The following is a 15,390-nucleotide window of genomic DNA, read 5'->3' as shown; positions in this document are numbered from 1 at the left end:
CTTTTGTGCCAGATGTCATGCATGTTTCCTCCAGCCATGCCAGGAGGCTGAGTGGCTCCTGCCACTTGTCATTACTTCTCAGTAATGGTGTTTTCTCCACTTTGGGTCCAAACAGTAGCAAACTGATCACTTGGGCTCTGTTGTCTGGAAGGGAGCTCATGCAGCTGCCTTAAGGGCTCCATTGAGAAGCCGAGCACAGGGACCCAGACTTTGGGCTTTCTGTGGGTACTTGCGGCACTTGCGCTTTCTGTGGGTACTTGCGGTACTTGTACCTTGAGGTGTCCAGTAAAACTTTTAGCACTTAGTAGGATTTCATCCCCTCTCCCATCCTGACTAAAGGTAAAGGGCTTAAAACTAGCTCTGTTAAAGCTGAGGAGGGTATAGGTGTGTGCAGGAGCCTCCAGATACCAATAAACAGCTATGGCAGAGTTTCCATGCAGGATGCCCCCAGGCTTCTTGTGCCTTATGCTTTTCTGTTTCTCAGGCAGCTTTTGCTTCCTGGTGTTTTTCACTGGAGGCTGGATCCTTCTTCCCTAGCAACTTTATACTTTTGTCTGTGTCTGTCTGCAAACTTCTGATCTCTTGCCTTGCAGGTCCTTGGTTGCATGCTGATTCCATCACTAACCTGATCCCTCTGACGCCCATCAGAGAAATCCATAAAGATCAACTGTGGTCCCCTGCAGAGAGGTGGCAGTAATTTGGTTTCTCTCCAGACTCAGCCTTCCTGTCTTTAGGCTGTGTCGTGCTGCTTTGCTGGTTGATTGCCAGTGTGTAAGTTTGGGAGTCTTTGAGTTGTAGTCTGTGGACCCATAGAAGTCTATTGTATATGGCAGGAGTCAGAAGGAGCTGATCTGTTGACAGCAGAAGTAACCCACTTTACAAGAGTCTGTGTCTTGGTGGGGAAATTAGCAAGGTCCACAAACTGAAAAATATGGGAAAAACCTGCCTTTGGGTGTTCACAGTTCCACACATGCAGCTAGGCTTGGATGGCTTTCCCAAAGGGTCACGTTAGGTGTCCCCCTTGTTCTTTTTCTCTTTTCACAGTGACTTGCTTTGGCTTTAACAGTACCAGCCAGGATGAGCGTGACACAAAACATTTCAGGCTGTGCTTGAGTAAGGGTGGCAATCTCTCTACCACTTCTCCATTTTGCTCTCCCTGTCATCTCCTGCACCTCTCGTGTCAAATGGTTGAGGCAGATGATGGGCCAAGAGTGGCTGTCCCCTGCCCAGGCTCCCTAAAGCATGTCTAGACATTCCCTTGTCTGTCTGAAGTGCCCTCATCCCAGGATGCAGGTGGGAGAGCCAGCCTGGCCCTGCCACAAACTTCCTGCAGCTCTACACAAGTGGCTTTGACTCTCCCGGTCTCTGGTTCCTCATGCCAAGCCATTGGACTCTCCTTGGAGAAAGCCTCAGTGAAGCTACCTCAGACTGTTCCCTGGTCTCAAAGACCTTGCAGGCGCCTTTGGCAAGGACTCAGTAAATCCAACGAGTTGCTCACAGGTTGACCAGAAAGGGCTGATCCCACACAGGGGTGAGGCTTAGGTCAAGTGGTCCTCAGCTATGACTCTGCATCATCCTGTCTTTGTCATCACACTCAAATGCTGCATGGAAACCTCCTGTGAGTCCTCCCCAAGGCCTCAAAGCAGAACTTGCAGGTTTCCATGCAGCATTTGAGTGTGATGACAAAGACAGGATGATGCAGAGTCATAAGGGTCGCCAGTGTGCTCTCCAGTGTGGACAGAAGTGAGGCCACATGCCACTGTGACACTGGTGAAGGTTCTTCTCTGGTCCATCTCCTATGGACTGATGGCATCCCAGTCCTGGGACAGTGGTTCTTCTGCTGTCAGAGGGACATGACAGCCATGAAGTTAGGTGGGAACAGTTTCCCATGCTACCTTTGGGGCTCTCCCTGTGAGAAGTATCTAGACAAAGAATTCAGCCAGTTTCTTTTCTGTCTTGAGGAGGGCTGAAAAGTCTCTGCATACTTTTCTGCATCCGCCAAATACTCCTTGCTTTCTGCTATTTCAATTAAACACATAGAAGGATGGGTAGGATAGAGGGGAGAGGCACAGGAATATTCTCCTAGTGTGTTTCTTTATGCCAACACATTGAGTCACGTCTCCAGAGTGAGAAATATGATATAAAGATTTAGAAAAGGAGGTCAGGCAATGAATCTATGATTGCGGGGCTGAAATAGCAGGCGCTCTCTGTGGTTGTCAGTGCCATGCAAGCCTCCTGGAGGTCAGCTGGGGATATTGGTCCCAGCAGATTTAGGAGAAAGAGATCCTGCTAGTAACTATCAATCCCATGGCTTAGATACCAGCCATGCTGCACCAGGAGCTCTGCTGACAAATTCTGCATTAGCCCAGGAATTGCTCTGGGCCATTTCACTTGCCTTTATGGCTGAACATGCATATTTCTGGGGAAAAAAAATGCCCTCTAACACCGTTCTCCCAGAACAGGAACTTGGGCAATAGATTGCTGCCTCAGCTTCTGAATGGCCGAGAAAATCTTCCTTCCAAAGTCTGAGGCCTCTTGGTCCATTTCAGCTGTCTTCCAGGGGCCTGTTTGCAGAAAAGCATCTGCTTTTTTTAAGAGAGTCTGTAAGGTGGGTCTTTCCCCTGCTGATCACTCTTCAAGATCAAAAAGTATTAGAAAATCCTTCCAGTTTTGCTTAAAATACTAGATAGGCACAGAGCTCAGTTTGCCTGTCATGCAGCTCAGGGGACAAGTGCAGCCGAAAGTTTTGAGCGGGACAGAGAAATGCCACCAGCAGTCCTGAAACAGGACCCATCTCTTGATGTGATTAGTTGTGCAGGGAGAACTGGCTGACAATCTCATACTTTCCTTTTGGCCAGATCTTTAACATGGGATTTGAAAGGCCATGTTTAATTTGCAAGTGAATATGACATTTATTCTTGTCAGCTGTTGCTGCAGCTGCCCGGGTACAGTGTGTTTCAGTGCAGAGTTTTTCCTCCTAGCTGAATTGCAGAGCACCAAGAGCTCTTTTAGGAATAGATTGGAGGCAGAGTAAGATGCCATGGGCTGTCGTGGAGAAAATTTAAAAGGGATCCTCTCTCCGTTGTCACACCCAGCATTTCCCTCCCAAGGGGACTTCAAATATCATCTCATAGAATGAGCCTGTCAGGACTTGTATGATGTTAAGTCTATGAGCTGCGAGACAAAGATGTCTGTCACTCAGCCTGCAGATGGACCTGGACAAGAAACCTGTTTTCCTCCTGCTCATCCTAGTGACTGCAGGAATGAGCTGCATAAAATGGGCAATTAGTTTTTTAAGGGAGAGGAAGAAGTCTCTTCTGCATCCAGCAAGGTTTTCCTGTTACAGCACTCCTGCCGATTCGTTCCTGTTGGGTTTAGAGCCATGATGTGCTGTTTGAGAAATACAGCCTTGTTTTTCAAACAATATGTCCTTCCAGGTGGCACTTGGCCCAGTAAAGCTGCCATAGCGTTGTAAGTGGAGAGTACTGCGATGTCCTGGAAAGAGTCGGCTCTTGTTCTCCCACACATGAGTTTGGGAAGAACCAAGGACACATTAGTCCTTAAAAAGAGGGGAAAAAACATTTTGGACTGGAAATTCATGCCATTTTTCTGCCTTGATGTGCTTGTGCTCCATGACACTTCCTTGCTCTAAAAACTGCATTGCTGTCTGCTCTTGTGGGATTTGCCACAAGTTTGCTGGTATCTCCCTGCTGCTGTGGAGGATGAACGTTGAGATGTTGGAGTTGTGTTGGAGTGCAAGGTTGGTGCTGCCTGTAAAATGGTCCTGAGGGTGGATTCAGTGCTCAGGGGCAGCAGAGGCACTGCTGAAAGCCAGGCACCTGCAGGCAGGGAGCACCTGGGGATTGTGAGAAGCCAACCTTTGGGAAACCCTCTAGGAGAGGATGGTTCTAGCTTCAGGGCTGTCCTGGGGCTCATCAGTTCACATGGCTTGCAGGTCTTGCAACTATATGGACAATGCCAGTGGTTCATTTGGTTTTCCACAGCAAAATCTGACACCAAGAGGTGCCTCCAGGTTGATGTAAGTTGTCTACATCTCTCCAGGTAGCTCTGGTTTCTTCATTGTATCCTGTGCCTTGATCAAGGCATGCTTTGGTCATCTCCTCTTGGTGCCGCGTGCACTTTTTGGGCAGACTTTCTTTCCGGCAAGGACCTAAAGGATGACCTACCCTTGCTGAGGATGTGAAAATATGTTCCCTCATCCTCCTGCCTTAGGCCAGCTCTTGCTGTCTTTCTGCTCTTGTCCTGGCAGGATTCTGGTGCCCCAAGCACAAGGAGTCTCTGTCCAGGCTCCTGAGCTTATTTTTTTGGGCACTTTCATCAAATAACGCTGATATGGGAGTTGAATTATGGCCTGCCAAAACTGCCTGGCTGAGTCTCTATGAAGAAAGGCCTTGCAGAACAAAGCAGGGTACATGGAGAGACAGACAAGATGGGTGAGTTTCAGGAACGTCATGTCTAGGGCTGCTCTACTGTCAGCCAAGGTTTCCAGTGCAGAAAAACATGCTATTAGTTGGTAGCACATGTGGCATCAGTGCAGTGCACCCCTGCCACACACGCCCAGGAACGCTGCATGCCTCCTCCCGTGCACATGCATGCTGCATAGGACAGCCCTCTGGCTCTGCTTGTGTCAGGTAACAGTGTGCTCGATCAGATGCTCCCAGCTGTGCCTCACTCCTTGCAATGCACGGTGATACTTTGTTCTGGCTTCTTGCAGAGCCTGGAGCCCGGGCAAAGCTGCCGCTGCTGCTCTCACAATGTGCCAAGGGTCTGCCAAGTCCAGGCAGGTGGCTGGACTTATGGGTTTTTTTGGCCATAAACAAAAAAAATCTTAGCTGATGTGCCCAGATGTTTGAAATCTTGCATGTGGTTGTACCTGAGACCTGGCTCCTAACTCCATAGTCATGGTCCACAACCCACTTTCCTCCTTGTGACACTACGCTCAGGGTTTTACTTGGGCTGTGAATGCACTGAGCCTTTCACTCCTTCTTTCTCAATCTGCTTGATCCCTTCTACAGTTCTCTATATAAAGCCCCCACCCCTCTAGCAGCAAGGAGAGTATGGGGCTGGCTGCATCCCCCACCCTGCTCCCTGCCATACCCTGTCCTTTGGGCTCACCCACAGAAGGATGCGCCAAGATCCAACAAAGGAGCCGGAGGCGGCGGGGGGGGAATATTCAGAATATTTCTGTTAACCTGTGTCCAGGAGAGAGAGCTGCCAAGGAGGCTGCACTGAAATCCAAAATGGCTGGTTTTCCTGAGACTCAGCACTTGGCAGTGAGAGCAGACGGGCAAGTGGCAGAGTGGGCAGGGATGCAAGTGCCCTGGGGGGCAGTGCTGCCAGTGGAGGTGCCCAGGGAAAGCATCCTGGCTTACCTGTTTGCCTCTGGGGATTTGTCTCCATGTCCTCCATGTCCGAGATCACTTGGGGAGCTGAGAGAAGGCTGAGGTCATTGCTGACTCTTCTGTCCTTATGTGTGGCTCTTTTCTTGGTCACGCTTTTTGTGCCATGCACTGAGCATCTCCTTCAGCAGACACAAGGAGCGGGCTGTGTTTCCCCTTGTATAACTCTAAAAGGTTGGGAGACTGAGTGTCCCTCTAGACTCGGCCACTGTGGGCTGCAGCTGAGCCAGCCCAGCTGGCAGCACTTACCCTACCTAGACCTTTTTTCCTTTATAGCTCTGTGTTATCTCAAGGTCCCCAGCACTGCAGCTGGCCCCATGTTTGCTTTGCCTCACAGCACCTGCCTGCCAGCCGGTTGCTTCCCATCCATCTCCCTCCCACTCCCAGCTGGTGGCAGGGGGGTCAGGAGGGTGCCGGAGCCCTTGAGGTGAAGGAAACCCCTGCAATGGGGCTGTAAGTCAGTCCCTGTGCTGCCAGCCCTGAGGGAGTGAGGACAGCAGGTAGCAGAGGAAATTGTCCAGTGCAGGATGGTGGGAGAGGTACTTGGGGACGTCTGTTCCATCACCTTTGCTTCCCCATCACCATCACCGTTGCTGTCGGGGCAGGCCTGGCATTATATTGAATCGGAGACCAGGGCACTGTCCCAGCCTGGGTCTCTGCTGCCAGGACTGGTGCTGGATGTACAGCTGAGCAGCCATGCCCTGCCTTGTCCAGGCAGCATCAGCCCCTCCAGACGTGGGGAGTGCCAAGGCTTCCTCCAAAGCTGAGATGCTGTTAAAAATAGATCAGTCGTGAACTGGTTTTCTCCTCCTTGGTTCCTGGCTCGAGAGCTCATTCCTGACTCTGGGCTGACTTTGAAGCTATCTGGATGCCGCGAGAGGCGGGCTACATGCCAGCCTGCTGTTGCAGGGAGGCTTGGAGAGTGGAGAGCTGCAGAAATGTTATAGGTGGCATAGCTGTCCCCAAAGTATTTAGTGGTTAGTGAGTTCTTCCCCCCTAAAAAGCATTGCTGGAAAAAGAATCTGCTAAATAAACAGAGAATAAAGCTGGGATAGGAGGGGCTGTTTGCCCTTCTGCTTCACATGGTGCTTTTCTGAGGGCGTTGGAGCATTCCTAGTCATGACATGATGCTTGCCTCAGGCCATAGCTTCCTAGAAAATGCCTGCCGGACTTCAGCCTCCCCTCATCTCCACAACTTGGAGTGATCCACTGGCTGCTCCACTGCATGGCTCTGCAGGAGCTCCCTGCTCCCACTGTGGAGCTGTTGTGTGCTGGGCTGGCTGGGCTGATTATGCTCCCCACGGAAAGGCTGTCTCTCTCACTTTGAGACTCATATTCTGTATCCCAGTTTTCCCTTGTAGTTCTTTTCTGTTCTTCTAATCCTTCAATATCATTTTTCAGGTGTGAACACTTGAGTCTGGAGACAATTTTAAGATGCATCTGTGAAACCTATTATCAGCATCATTCCTATCAAATACATGAGGTTCAGGGCTGCACGTAACCACTGAGCAATTAAGTGGCAACCCTGGTGATGAATTACCACTGAGACCTCCTGGGGCTAAATAAATATCAGCTGATAACTACCAATAAAGTGAATTTTCCTGTCCTTTTGAAAACAGCACTCTTCCAATATCTCTTCCCGGTTGCAGCACTGCATGTCTCCCAGGAAAAGCTGTGTTAACTGTGGCATTTTGCACCCCCCCCTCCTCCCCAGCACCTTGGGTTTCCAACTAGAGCTGGAATAAAAAGAAACCAAATAAATCCGTGTCCCTGCAGGAGCGAGGTAAGGGCAGGGAAAGGCAATGCAAGGCAATAAAGGTGGGAAGGGAGGGAGACGAGTGACAAGTTTTGGGTAACCTGTCTAAATAGCTTTCTCTTTTACACCTCAAAGGCATGAAAAAAACCACAAACTGTTGGGATGCAGAACATCCCTTGGAAAAATCCATCAGGACAGGGAGAGCTGCAAAGCACTGGAGACAGAGCAGGGGGGTCCCCTTGGGTGAGCAGCAGGCTGGCAGTGCTTCACCCAGTGCCCTGCCTGGTGATAACGGGAGCAAGCTCATCTGTGCAGGCGCCATTACACCTTCTGCCTGGGGAGCCTTCTGCTCACTGATCTTCAAAGGGAGTCTGGAAAAGGCAGAGAATAAATTTATGGAGTTTCTTGAAAAAAATCATCTTTGCCAATGGCTTTGAGAGACTTCTGAGCAGGTTTTGCCTGTGCTGGTGTTTCATCTGGAGGCTTCTCGTCCCATTTGGAGGGAGTGTCAGGAGAGCTGGTGCTCTGTGGCTCCTGGTGCAGCTTTCCCACTCTGCAGCTGACTGTGGAGAGCAGCCGCACGGCCAGTGAAAAGCATTTGGCTGAACATCCGATCTGCCTGGTTTGCAAGTGAAAATAAGGCTTGTGTGATGGCCAGCTCCACCCAGAACAGAAAGTCAGACCCTTTGGCAGGTTATTGCTACTGTAATGAGATCTAGCTGTGCTAAAACTGCCAGCACAGTCAATGGGATATGACCCACGTGGGTTCAGAGAAGTTTGGGGATGGATCTGTCACAGCTCCTGCTGCTGCCCAGGGCTTTTGGCACTGCCTGGGGACACCCACCACTCACCACTAGGGTGAGTGGCCCTGGGGCTTGGCCACCCTCAGCACTGATAGCACATTCTATTTTCCCTGCAGTGAGTCCCAGCAGCCCCAAAGCAGTCTGGTCTCGCAGAGCCATGATGAACCTCCTGCCTGTTGCCCCTCTCCTCCTGCTTCTCCTGACAACACTGGAAGCCAGACCAAAACCTGCAGGTGAGCACTGGATGGTGGGAATTGTCTGGAGGAAAGAGAAGTGAATCTGTCCGGGCAGGGAAGCCCTCAGATGATGGCTTGCTGCTTTGAGGTGGGGGGATGTGATGCTGCTTTTTCAAGGGCATCCCTGAGAGGATGGAGGATCCCCCCAGGCATGGAACTCGAACTCTGCCCAGGGCAGAGCAAACTAAATCAATTCCATTTTAAAAACAATGGAGGCGCTGAACGGAGAAAGGAGAAGTGCCTTGGAGACGTCCAGAGCAATTGAGATGGCAGCTTGGGTCTGGGCATCATCCCAAGGGAACTCGAAGTGTTTACTTACCATTAGGGCCAAATTCTCAAATGCTCCCAGGCCTGGGTACACCCTAGCAAAAAAAAATATGTTCATTGGCATTTCACTTGCTAAGTGCTCTCCTGGTTTGCACTGGAAGTTGCACCCATATGCCCAAGAGACGCTCTTTGGCTCAATCCCTGCCATGTGCATGCCCTTAGCTGTGCTTTTCACTGTCTTGTTTTCTGCCCCTAAAGAGAAACCCAACAAAGCAACAAGAAAGCAAGCCCTGTTTTAGGGCAGGCTGGAGTTGTGAGAGGAAACAGAATTGCCCAAAGCTGTATTTTCTTGCTTGACACCACAGTAGTGGGAGCCTGTGTGATGCAGAGGTCTGGAGCATGAGCTGCATCTTGCAGAGGACAGCACGAGGCACTGGGCTCTTTTACACGTTAATGCTCTGATTTGCTGCAGAGATGAAGATGCTACTGCCTAAACCTGTGCCAAAACCTTGCCAGGGTGGATGCTGTCAGACAGAGAGGGGTTTCTGCAGCTCCTGGGGCTGTCAGCTGCGGGAATACAGGGAGCAGGAGCTGAGTCTGGCTGCAGGGACAATGTTTGGGACGAGAGGAAGCTGCCATTTCCCCATCGCTAGGGCATATTTCCCCAGCCTGTCACCCCTGCTCCCCTTCTGCCAGCACCCTCCATGGGTTTATTTGGTAGTGGGAAGGTGCTGGTCTATGGGGACTGCCCAGACCTGCCCTCTCCACCCCACATGGAGCACTTGTCAAGCCATCTAATGGGGATGTCTCCTCTCCCATCCCTGCTCCCCACAGGCAGCCGCAAAGCTGAACCATTTCTTTGCTCCCTTCCAGCCCTGAAGTGCAGGACGGGTCCCATGGACATCGTGTTTGTGATTGACAGCTCCCGCAGTGTGCGTCCCTTCGAGTTTGAGATCATGCGGCAGTTCATGATGGACATCATTGGCAGCCTGGACTTGGGCCCCAATGCCACACGGGTTGGAGTGATCCAGTACTCCAGCCAGGTGCAGAACATCTTCTCCCTCAAGACCTTCTTCACACGGGTGGACATGGAGAATGCCATCAACAGCATCGTCCCACTGGCCCAGGGCACTATGACAGGGCTGGCCATCCAGTATGCCATGAACGTGGCCTTCACCACACAGGAGGGTGCGCGCCCTCTGCACAAGAAGATCCCCCGCATTGCCATCATCGTGACAGATGGACGGCCCCAGGACCGTGTCACCGAGGTGGCCACCCAGGCCCAGAACGCTGGTATCGAGATCTATGCTGTGGGCATTCAGCGGGCAGATATGAACTCACTGCGGGCCATGGCTTCACCGCCACTGGAGGAGCATGTCTTCCTGGTGGAGTCCTTCGAGCTCATCCAGCAATTTGGGAAGCAGTTCCAGGACAAGCTCTGCGGTGGGTGAGAGCTGCGGCTGTGGGCTGGCAAGGGTGGCTCCAGCTAGAAGATGACCTTCACATGGGTGTTTGGGGTGGCTGCCTTTACTAGGGGCTGCATCAGGGAAGCAGCCTCCCTGATGGGGTGCTGGGACAGACAGCTTTCCCTCTTACTCACCTTCCCTCTTGCTCACCTTTCCTCTGCTGGTGCAGGATAAGGAGAGCTTCAAAAGCATTGCAAATAAGTGCTCTTCTTCACCCATGTCTGGTAGCTCTGCCCCAAGCGAGGACATCGTGGCAGCAGTGACAGGAATATTGAAGAGCAGAAAATATGGAGCTGGTTTCCCTGGATGGGATGGGGATGCGTGACACATCCCAGAGCCCCATGCATGTTTTGGTGTGGCTCTAGCAGGGTCTCCTTCTACACAGACACGTGCTTGGTCTTGGCTGGAAGCCGGCAGACTGGTTTGCACTGTTGCCATGCTGGCATGGGTCAGGAGCTCGCAGGCTGGAACTTGTCTGTTCCTCCCCATGCTGGAAGGTTTTGCGGAGACCTGGCACTGCAGCAGGTTAGTGAGACCTTGCTCACACTTTCCAGTGCCTGTCAAAGGGCAGAAGGCAGCTTCCAGCATCTTTCAGGCAGTGTTTCACAGCCAGGGGCAGGTGCCTGCAGGACTGTGTTAGTGCTGTGGTGAGCCCCTGCTTGCTGGGGTGGGGGTCTAGGGCTGACCAGATGTTGCCCCCAGGGCACTGATGTGCTCCCATGCTTGATTCCTTTGCTTAAAATGCCCTGCCCATCACCTGCCTGCCCTGCTGCCCGCTTCCCCACCAGCTCTGCAGGCTGATGGCCACATGGAAATGCAGACCAGGCTCCTTTGGCATGTTCTGGCTGAGCTCAAGCTTTCACTTACTCAGCTCAAGCTATCAACGGTGTCAATATTGAACGTTGATTTAGTGGGGTAGATCAGAAAGCTGAGGCAGTTCAGAAACCTGCCCTGTGCAGTGTCTGTGTGCATGCACTGGAAAACAGCAGATGAGCACTGGAGATGGAAGGGCTGAGGCTGTGCGGGTCATCCTGGTGACCTTCGGCTGCAGGGACAGGGCATGTCCTGGAGCTGGGGGTCCCCATGCATCCAGCATGCCTGTGGGCTGCTCTGATGCCCTTTCTGTCTTGCAGCTGTGGACATGTGTATGGATCAGGAGCACGGCTGCCAGCACAGCTGTGTCAGCACCCCTGGCTCCTTCTACTGTGAATGCAATCCAGGCTACAGGCTCAACGTGGACGCAAAGACCTGTTCCCGTAAAACACTTTTTTTTAATCCTAACTCTTACAGGCAGCTTGTAGTTACAGGTCTCAGAGGGAAGCTGAAAGGCAGCAGAGGACCCTGTGGGGCCAGCAGCAACCTGGGTGCTCTGTTCACTAGACATGCTGCCTCCTAGGTCTGTAACGATTGTGGGCACTCAGCTTTGCTAAATTCTGGTCACCTCTCTGGGATGGGACACATGGGGCTTACGGGAGCACAACCAGCTGCCAGTCACCTGAGGGGGCTCTGGGCAGTGCATCCCATGGGATTCACATCCCAGCTGCCAAAGTACACAGTGTTTTGGCCCTGCATGTGACTGCAAAGCTGTATTATTTGGTCTCATCACTACCCCCGGACTTTTCCTTCCTGTCTCATGGTGCTGGGAGCTGCTTCCAAGCCCTGGGGAAGACACTGCTCAGCTGCCCTGGGGAGGCTGAGACAGGAGGGTGACGGGTGTCCTGTTCCCCTGCAGCCATCGATGCTTGTGCAGATGGGAGACACGGCTGTCAGCACCAGTGTGTCAGCACTCGTGGGTCATACTCATGCCGGTGCCGTGCAGGTTACTACCTCAACCAGGACAAGAAGAGCTGCTCTAGTAAGTGTTCCTTCCTGTCCTTCCTTCACTTCCTCTTCTTCTCTTGTCTTTCCCTTTCTGCTCACCCCTCTCCTTCTCTCACCAGTGATCGATTACTGCAGCTTCAGAAACCACAGCTGCCAGCACGAGTGTGTGAGCATCCCCAACGGGCACTACTGCCGCTGCCGCAGTGGGTTCACTCTGCAGCCCGACAGCAGGTCCTGCAGAGGTGTGTCCCGGCACCACACCATGGCACAGGCTGCGGTGTACAACAGATACTCTGATGGGGCTGTTCCTGGGCAACCCTGCCTGGATAGGGGTAATCCTGTGCCCTTGGCTTGTCTTCCAGCCACCGATCTCTGCAACGGGGTGGATCACGGCTGTGAGTTCAAGTGTGTGAGCACCGAGGGCTCCTTCTACTGTGTGTGCCCCGAGGGCCAGCATCTCCAGGGTGATGGCAAGGCATGCAGCAGTAAGTACTGGGACGCGTCTCTTGGCATCCTCCTCATCTGGACTCCTGGCAAGGGCTTACCTGAAACTAGACTGGGAGTCTAAGTGGAACTTTGTCCGAGCTGGATTGGAAGAGGATGGAGAGTTGTCTGGTGTTGGGGGAGCACCCTGGCTGCTGTGGGGATGGATGTGGGTTCGTGTCCTCAGAGAAAAGGTTCAGGAAAAGGGAGACCTAGGAAAGACCTTAGGGGACACTAGTGTAGCAGTGAAGGTTTTTGGGCTGAGACCCTTGAGCATGCTTGGTCCCACTTCCTGGCCTCACCTCAACTACAGTTCCAGAGGGTCCACACGGTGTCCTGGAGTCCAGCTCTGCCCCAGCCCTGGGCATCTTCACTCTGATGGTCCCTTCTCACCTTCTCCTTGTGCCACAGAGTGTGGGGGTGGACACATCGACCTGGTGATGGTGATCGATGGCTCCAAGAGTGTCCGGCCCCAAAACTTTGAGCTGGTGAAGCAGTTTGTGAACCGCATCGTGGACCTGCTGGAGGTGTCCGCCCATGGCACACGGGTAGGGCTGGTGCAGTACTCTAGCCGTGTCCGCACCGAGTTCCCCCTCAACAAGTACCACAGCGCGGATGAGATCAAGAAGGCAGTGATGGAGGTGGAGTACATGGAGAAAGGCACCATGACAGGCCTTGCCCTCAAGCACATGGTGGAACACAGCTTCTCCGAGCTAGAAGGTGCCAGACCTCTCTCCCACAACATCCCCAGAATTGGACTCGTCTTCACAGATGGGCGCTCCCAGGATGACATCTCTGAATGGGCCAGGAGAGCAAAGGAGTCAGGTGCAGAGGGCTGGAATACCCTGCAGTGCTTTGGGCTTCCTGGGATGGTTCCTTGGGGTGGCTGGCTCACTCTGGGGAAGGCTGCAGTGTCCAGCCTTGGGATGCTGCATTGCCCAGGTCCACAGGGGCACACATGACTCTGCTGTGGTCACAGGGTGCTCTGAGCAGCATCATGCAGCAGCCTGCATTGTAGTGGTACTGCCACATTCCTGCTTTGCTTACTCTGGTCCTGAGGCTGCTTGATGCGGGGTGCCCAGCACAGTACTCAAGGGCTATTGTTACCATGCAGGTATTGTCATGTTTGCCGTGGGTGTTGGCAAGGCTGTGGAAGAGGAGCTCAGAGCAATTGCCTCCGAGCCAGTGGAGCAGCACTTCTCCTACTCAGCAGACTTCACCACCATGACCCACCTTGTGGAGAACTTCAAGCTGAACATCTGCCCAGGTGGGTGCCCCTCGCCAGAGCAGGAGGCTCAGCCCTAAGCCAAGGGGAGCCCTTCTTTCCCCACAGAGCCAGGGGGGTAGTTTTTGTGTCTGTCACCCAGTCCCATCTACCTTAGGACTGAGCTGGGCTGATGTGAGCCTCAGCTATCTCTGGATCTCACCAGGCTATAGTGGCTGTAGAGGTGGGTCTCAGGGCGGGATTTGGAAGAGGAGAAAATGGAGCTGATGAGGTTTAAAACGAAAGTATGAATGTGAGCAGCCACTCCAGTGCTGCTGCATGAGCAGAGGCTGGGAGTGGGTGGGCACACCCTGCCTTGAGGGATGCTCCCCTAGATTCAAAGATGGCCTGTCTCCTCATTCGAACTGGCACTTCTGCTGCTGCCGGGTGTATGAAGACCACAACAGGTTACTGTGAGGGTCTCCCTGCCTTGGGGTGGTCTGGGGCTCCCCAGTGCCCTTGGGACCACTGCAGGGCTGCAAATGTGGGGTCAGCATGTCCCCTGCCACCCTGGCTTGAAGTCCAAGTGAAGCTGAGCACTGGCTGTCCTTGGCACACTGACCGCAGCTCTGCAGGATGCCTGGTAGGATGCTTGGCAGCCAGCTGGCTGGTCTGGCAGGGATGCAGCCCTGCACAAAGGAGCAAGGCTGGAAAAAGAGAAGACGATGAACGGGAGAGCCCAGTGGCTCAGGTCTGGCCCCAGCAGGTCACTGTAGGGACAAGGGACCTGTGCTGTGTGGGAGCAAGGGAAAGCCAGGCACCATGGGGCTGTGGCTCTGACTACACCCAAACCCCCACGGTCACAGAGGAGGGCAAAGGTGAGATGGAGATCCGCGGCCTGTGCGAATGCGAGGTGCTGGTGCAGTTCCAGACGAACACTGTGGCCATCCTGCGGAGCCTGACCGAGAAACATATCCTTTGCTGGGGTGTGGGGCAGCCTTGGGACAGGCTGCACACAGGGAAGGGAGGGATGGATAAATGGGAGCGGGGAAAGTTTTAGGCTCCTTCAAGGGGAAAAAGCAATTTGCCCACTGGACCATCTGGCTCCCACTGTTTCCTTAGCATGTTCACTTGCTCAGATGACAGCCAGACTTGAAGACTTGGAAAAGCAGATTGCTGACAAAAAGTGATCCTCGCAAAGGGCTGCAGCGCTCAGATGGAGCACGGAGACATACAGTAGCTACGTGGCATTGTTATTGCTAGGTTATTGTAAAGCATCAGTGTTTGTTCTTGTATTGCAAAATCCCAAGGGGAACATGGAGCGTCTTTAAAAAGAAGAAAAATGCTAAAAACAAAAAACAAAAAACAAAAAAGAACTTGAGCAAAACCCTGCTGTGAGGCCAAGGGGTTCAGCCTTTGCTGTTGCTTTGTTCCTTTTGAACTGGCAGGCCTGGGATGAGGTGGAATGACTGCGTGGGCAGGCTGGGCTTTGAACAAGGAGATGTGACACACAGCCTTTTCCCAAAGCAGCTGGGATGAACCAGCCCCCGCACCGCCTCCCCAGGAAGAGAAAAATTCTACAGTGCTCCCACCTGAGAGCTTCTGCCGTCTCAGTGCCTGCTGCCAAGTGGTGGGGCAGGGAGAGCCAGGTGCTGTGGGCAGGGCATGGAGATGTGTGCTGCCTGGGTGTACAGGCATGGGAGAAGGGAGGGGCAGGAATCAGCAGATCCCCTTGCCCTGATTTGGGCAGAATTTTTTGGGAATTGGTCATTATCTTGTTTGTTCTTTTATGACATAGCAAAATGCTAATAATTCTTTCTAGAAATATATGTGTGTGTGTATATATTATATTTCATTCTAAGGGCAGAGTAGTGCTATTTTTAAACACTTCTTCTATATAAAGAAATTTCTATCCTGACAATAAATACTCTGAA

At 52.6% G+C, this 15,390-nt stretch overlaps 2 protein-coding genes across 6 annotated transcripts in view; one reads left to right on the top strand and one right to left on the bottom strand.

Annotated features, from left to right (window-relative positions):
• Positions 1-5,812, bottom strand: part of RBPJL (recombination signal binding protein for immunoglobulin kappa J region like) — a 22,417-nt gene extending 16,605 nt beyond the window's left edge. For both annotated transcript variants that reach the window (XM_054081752.1, XM_054081754.1), the window contains exon 1: positions 5,394-5,812. In XM_054081752.1, the coding sequence (XP_053937727.1) occupies positions 5,394-5,430 (37 nt within the window). In that variant the 5' untranslated portion in view covers positions 5,431-5,812. The remainder of the gene's footprint in view (positions 1-5,393) is intronic.
• MATN4 (matrilin 4) overlaps positions 1-15,390 on the top strand; it is a 25,172-nt gene extending 9,782 nt beyond the window's left edge. Inside the window, exons 2-11 of one of the 4 annotated variants that reach the window (XM_009567572.2) lie at positions 8,096-8,212; positions 9,356-9,925; positions 11,082-11,204; positions 11,681-11,803; positions 11,889-12,011; positions 12,132-12,254; positions 12,664-13,077; positions 13,367-13,519; positions 14,323-14,427; positions 14,588-15,390. In XM_009567572.2, coding sequence (XP_009565867.2) covers positions 8,096-8,212; positions 9,356-9,925; positions 11,082-11,204; positions 11,681-11,803; positions 11,889-12,011; positions 12,132-12,254; positions 12,664-13,077; positions 13,367-13,519; positions 14,323-14,427; positions 14,588-14,646 — 1,910 coding nt within the window. In that variant the 3' untranslated portion in view covers positions 14,647-15,390. The remainder of the gene's footprint in view (positions 1-8,095; positions 8,213-9,355; positions 9,926-11,081; positions 11,205-11,680; positions 11,804-11,888; positions 12,012-12,131; positions 12,255-12,663; positions 13,078-13,366; positions 13,520-14,322; positions 14,428-14,587) is intronic. The other 3 variants (XM_054081750.1, XM_054081749.1, XM_054081751.1) reach the window with 3 other exon arrangements.

The sequence above is a fragment of the Cuculus canorus genome, chromosome 16, assembly GCF_017976375.1.
Source record: "Cuculus canorus isolate bCucCan1 chromosome 16, bCucCan1.pri, whole genome shotgun sequence".
Taxonomy (NCBI): Eukaryota; Metazoa; Chordata; class Aves; order Cuculiformes; family Cuculidae; genus Cuculus; species Cuculus canorus.
The sequence above is the reverse complement of the archived record's forward strand: the minus strand, read 5'-3'. Positions and strand labels throughout refer to the sequence as shown.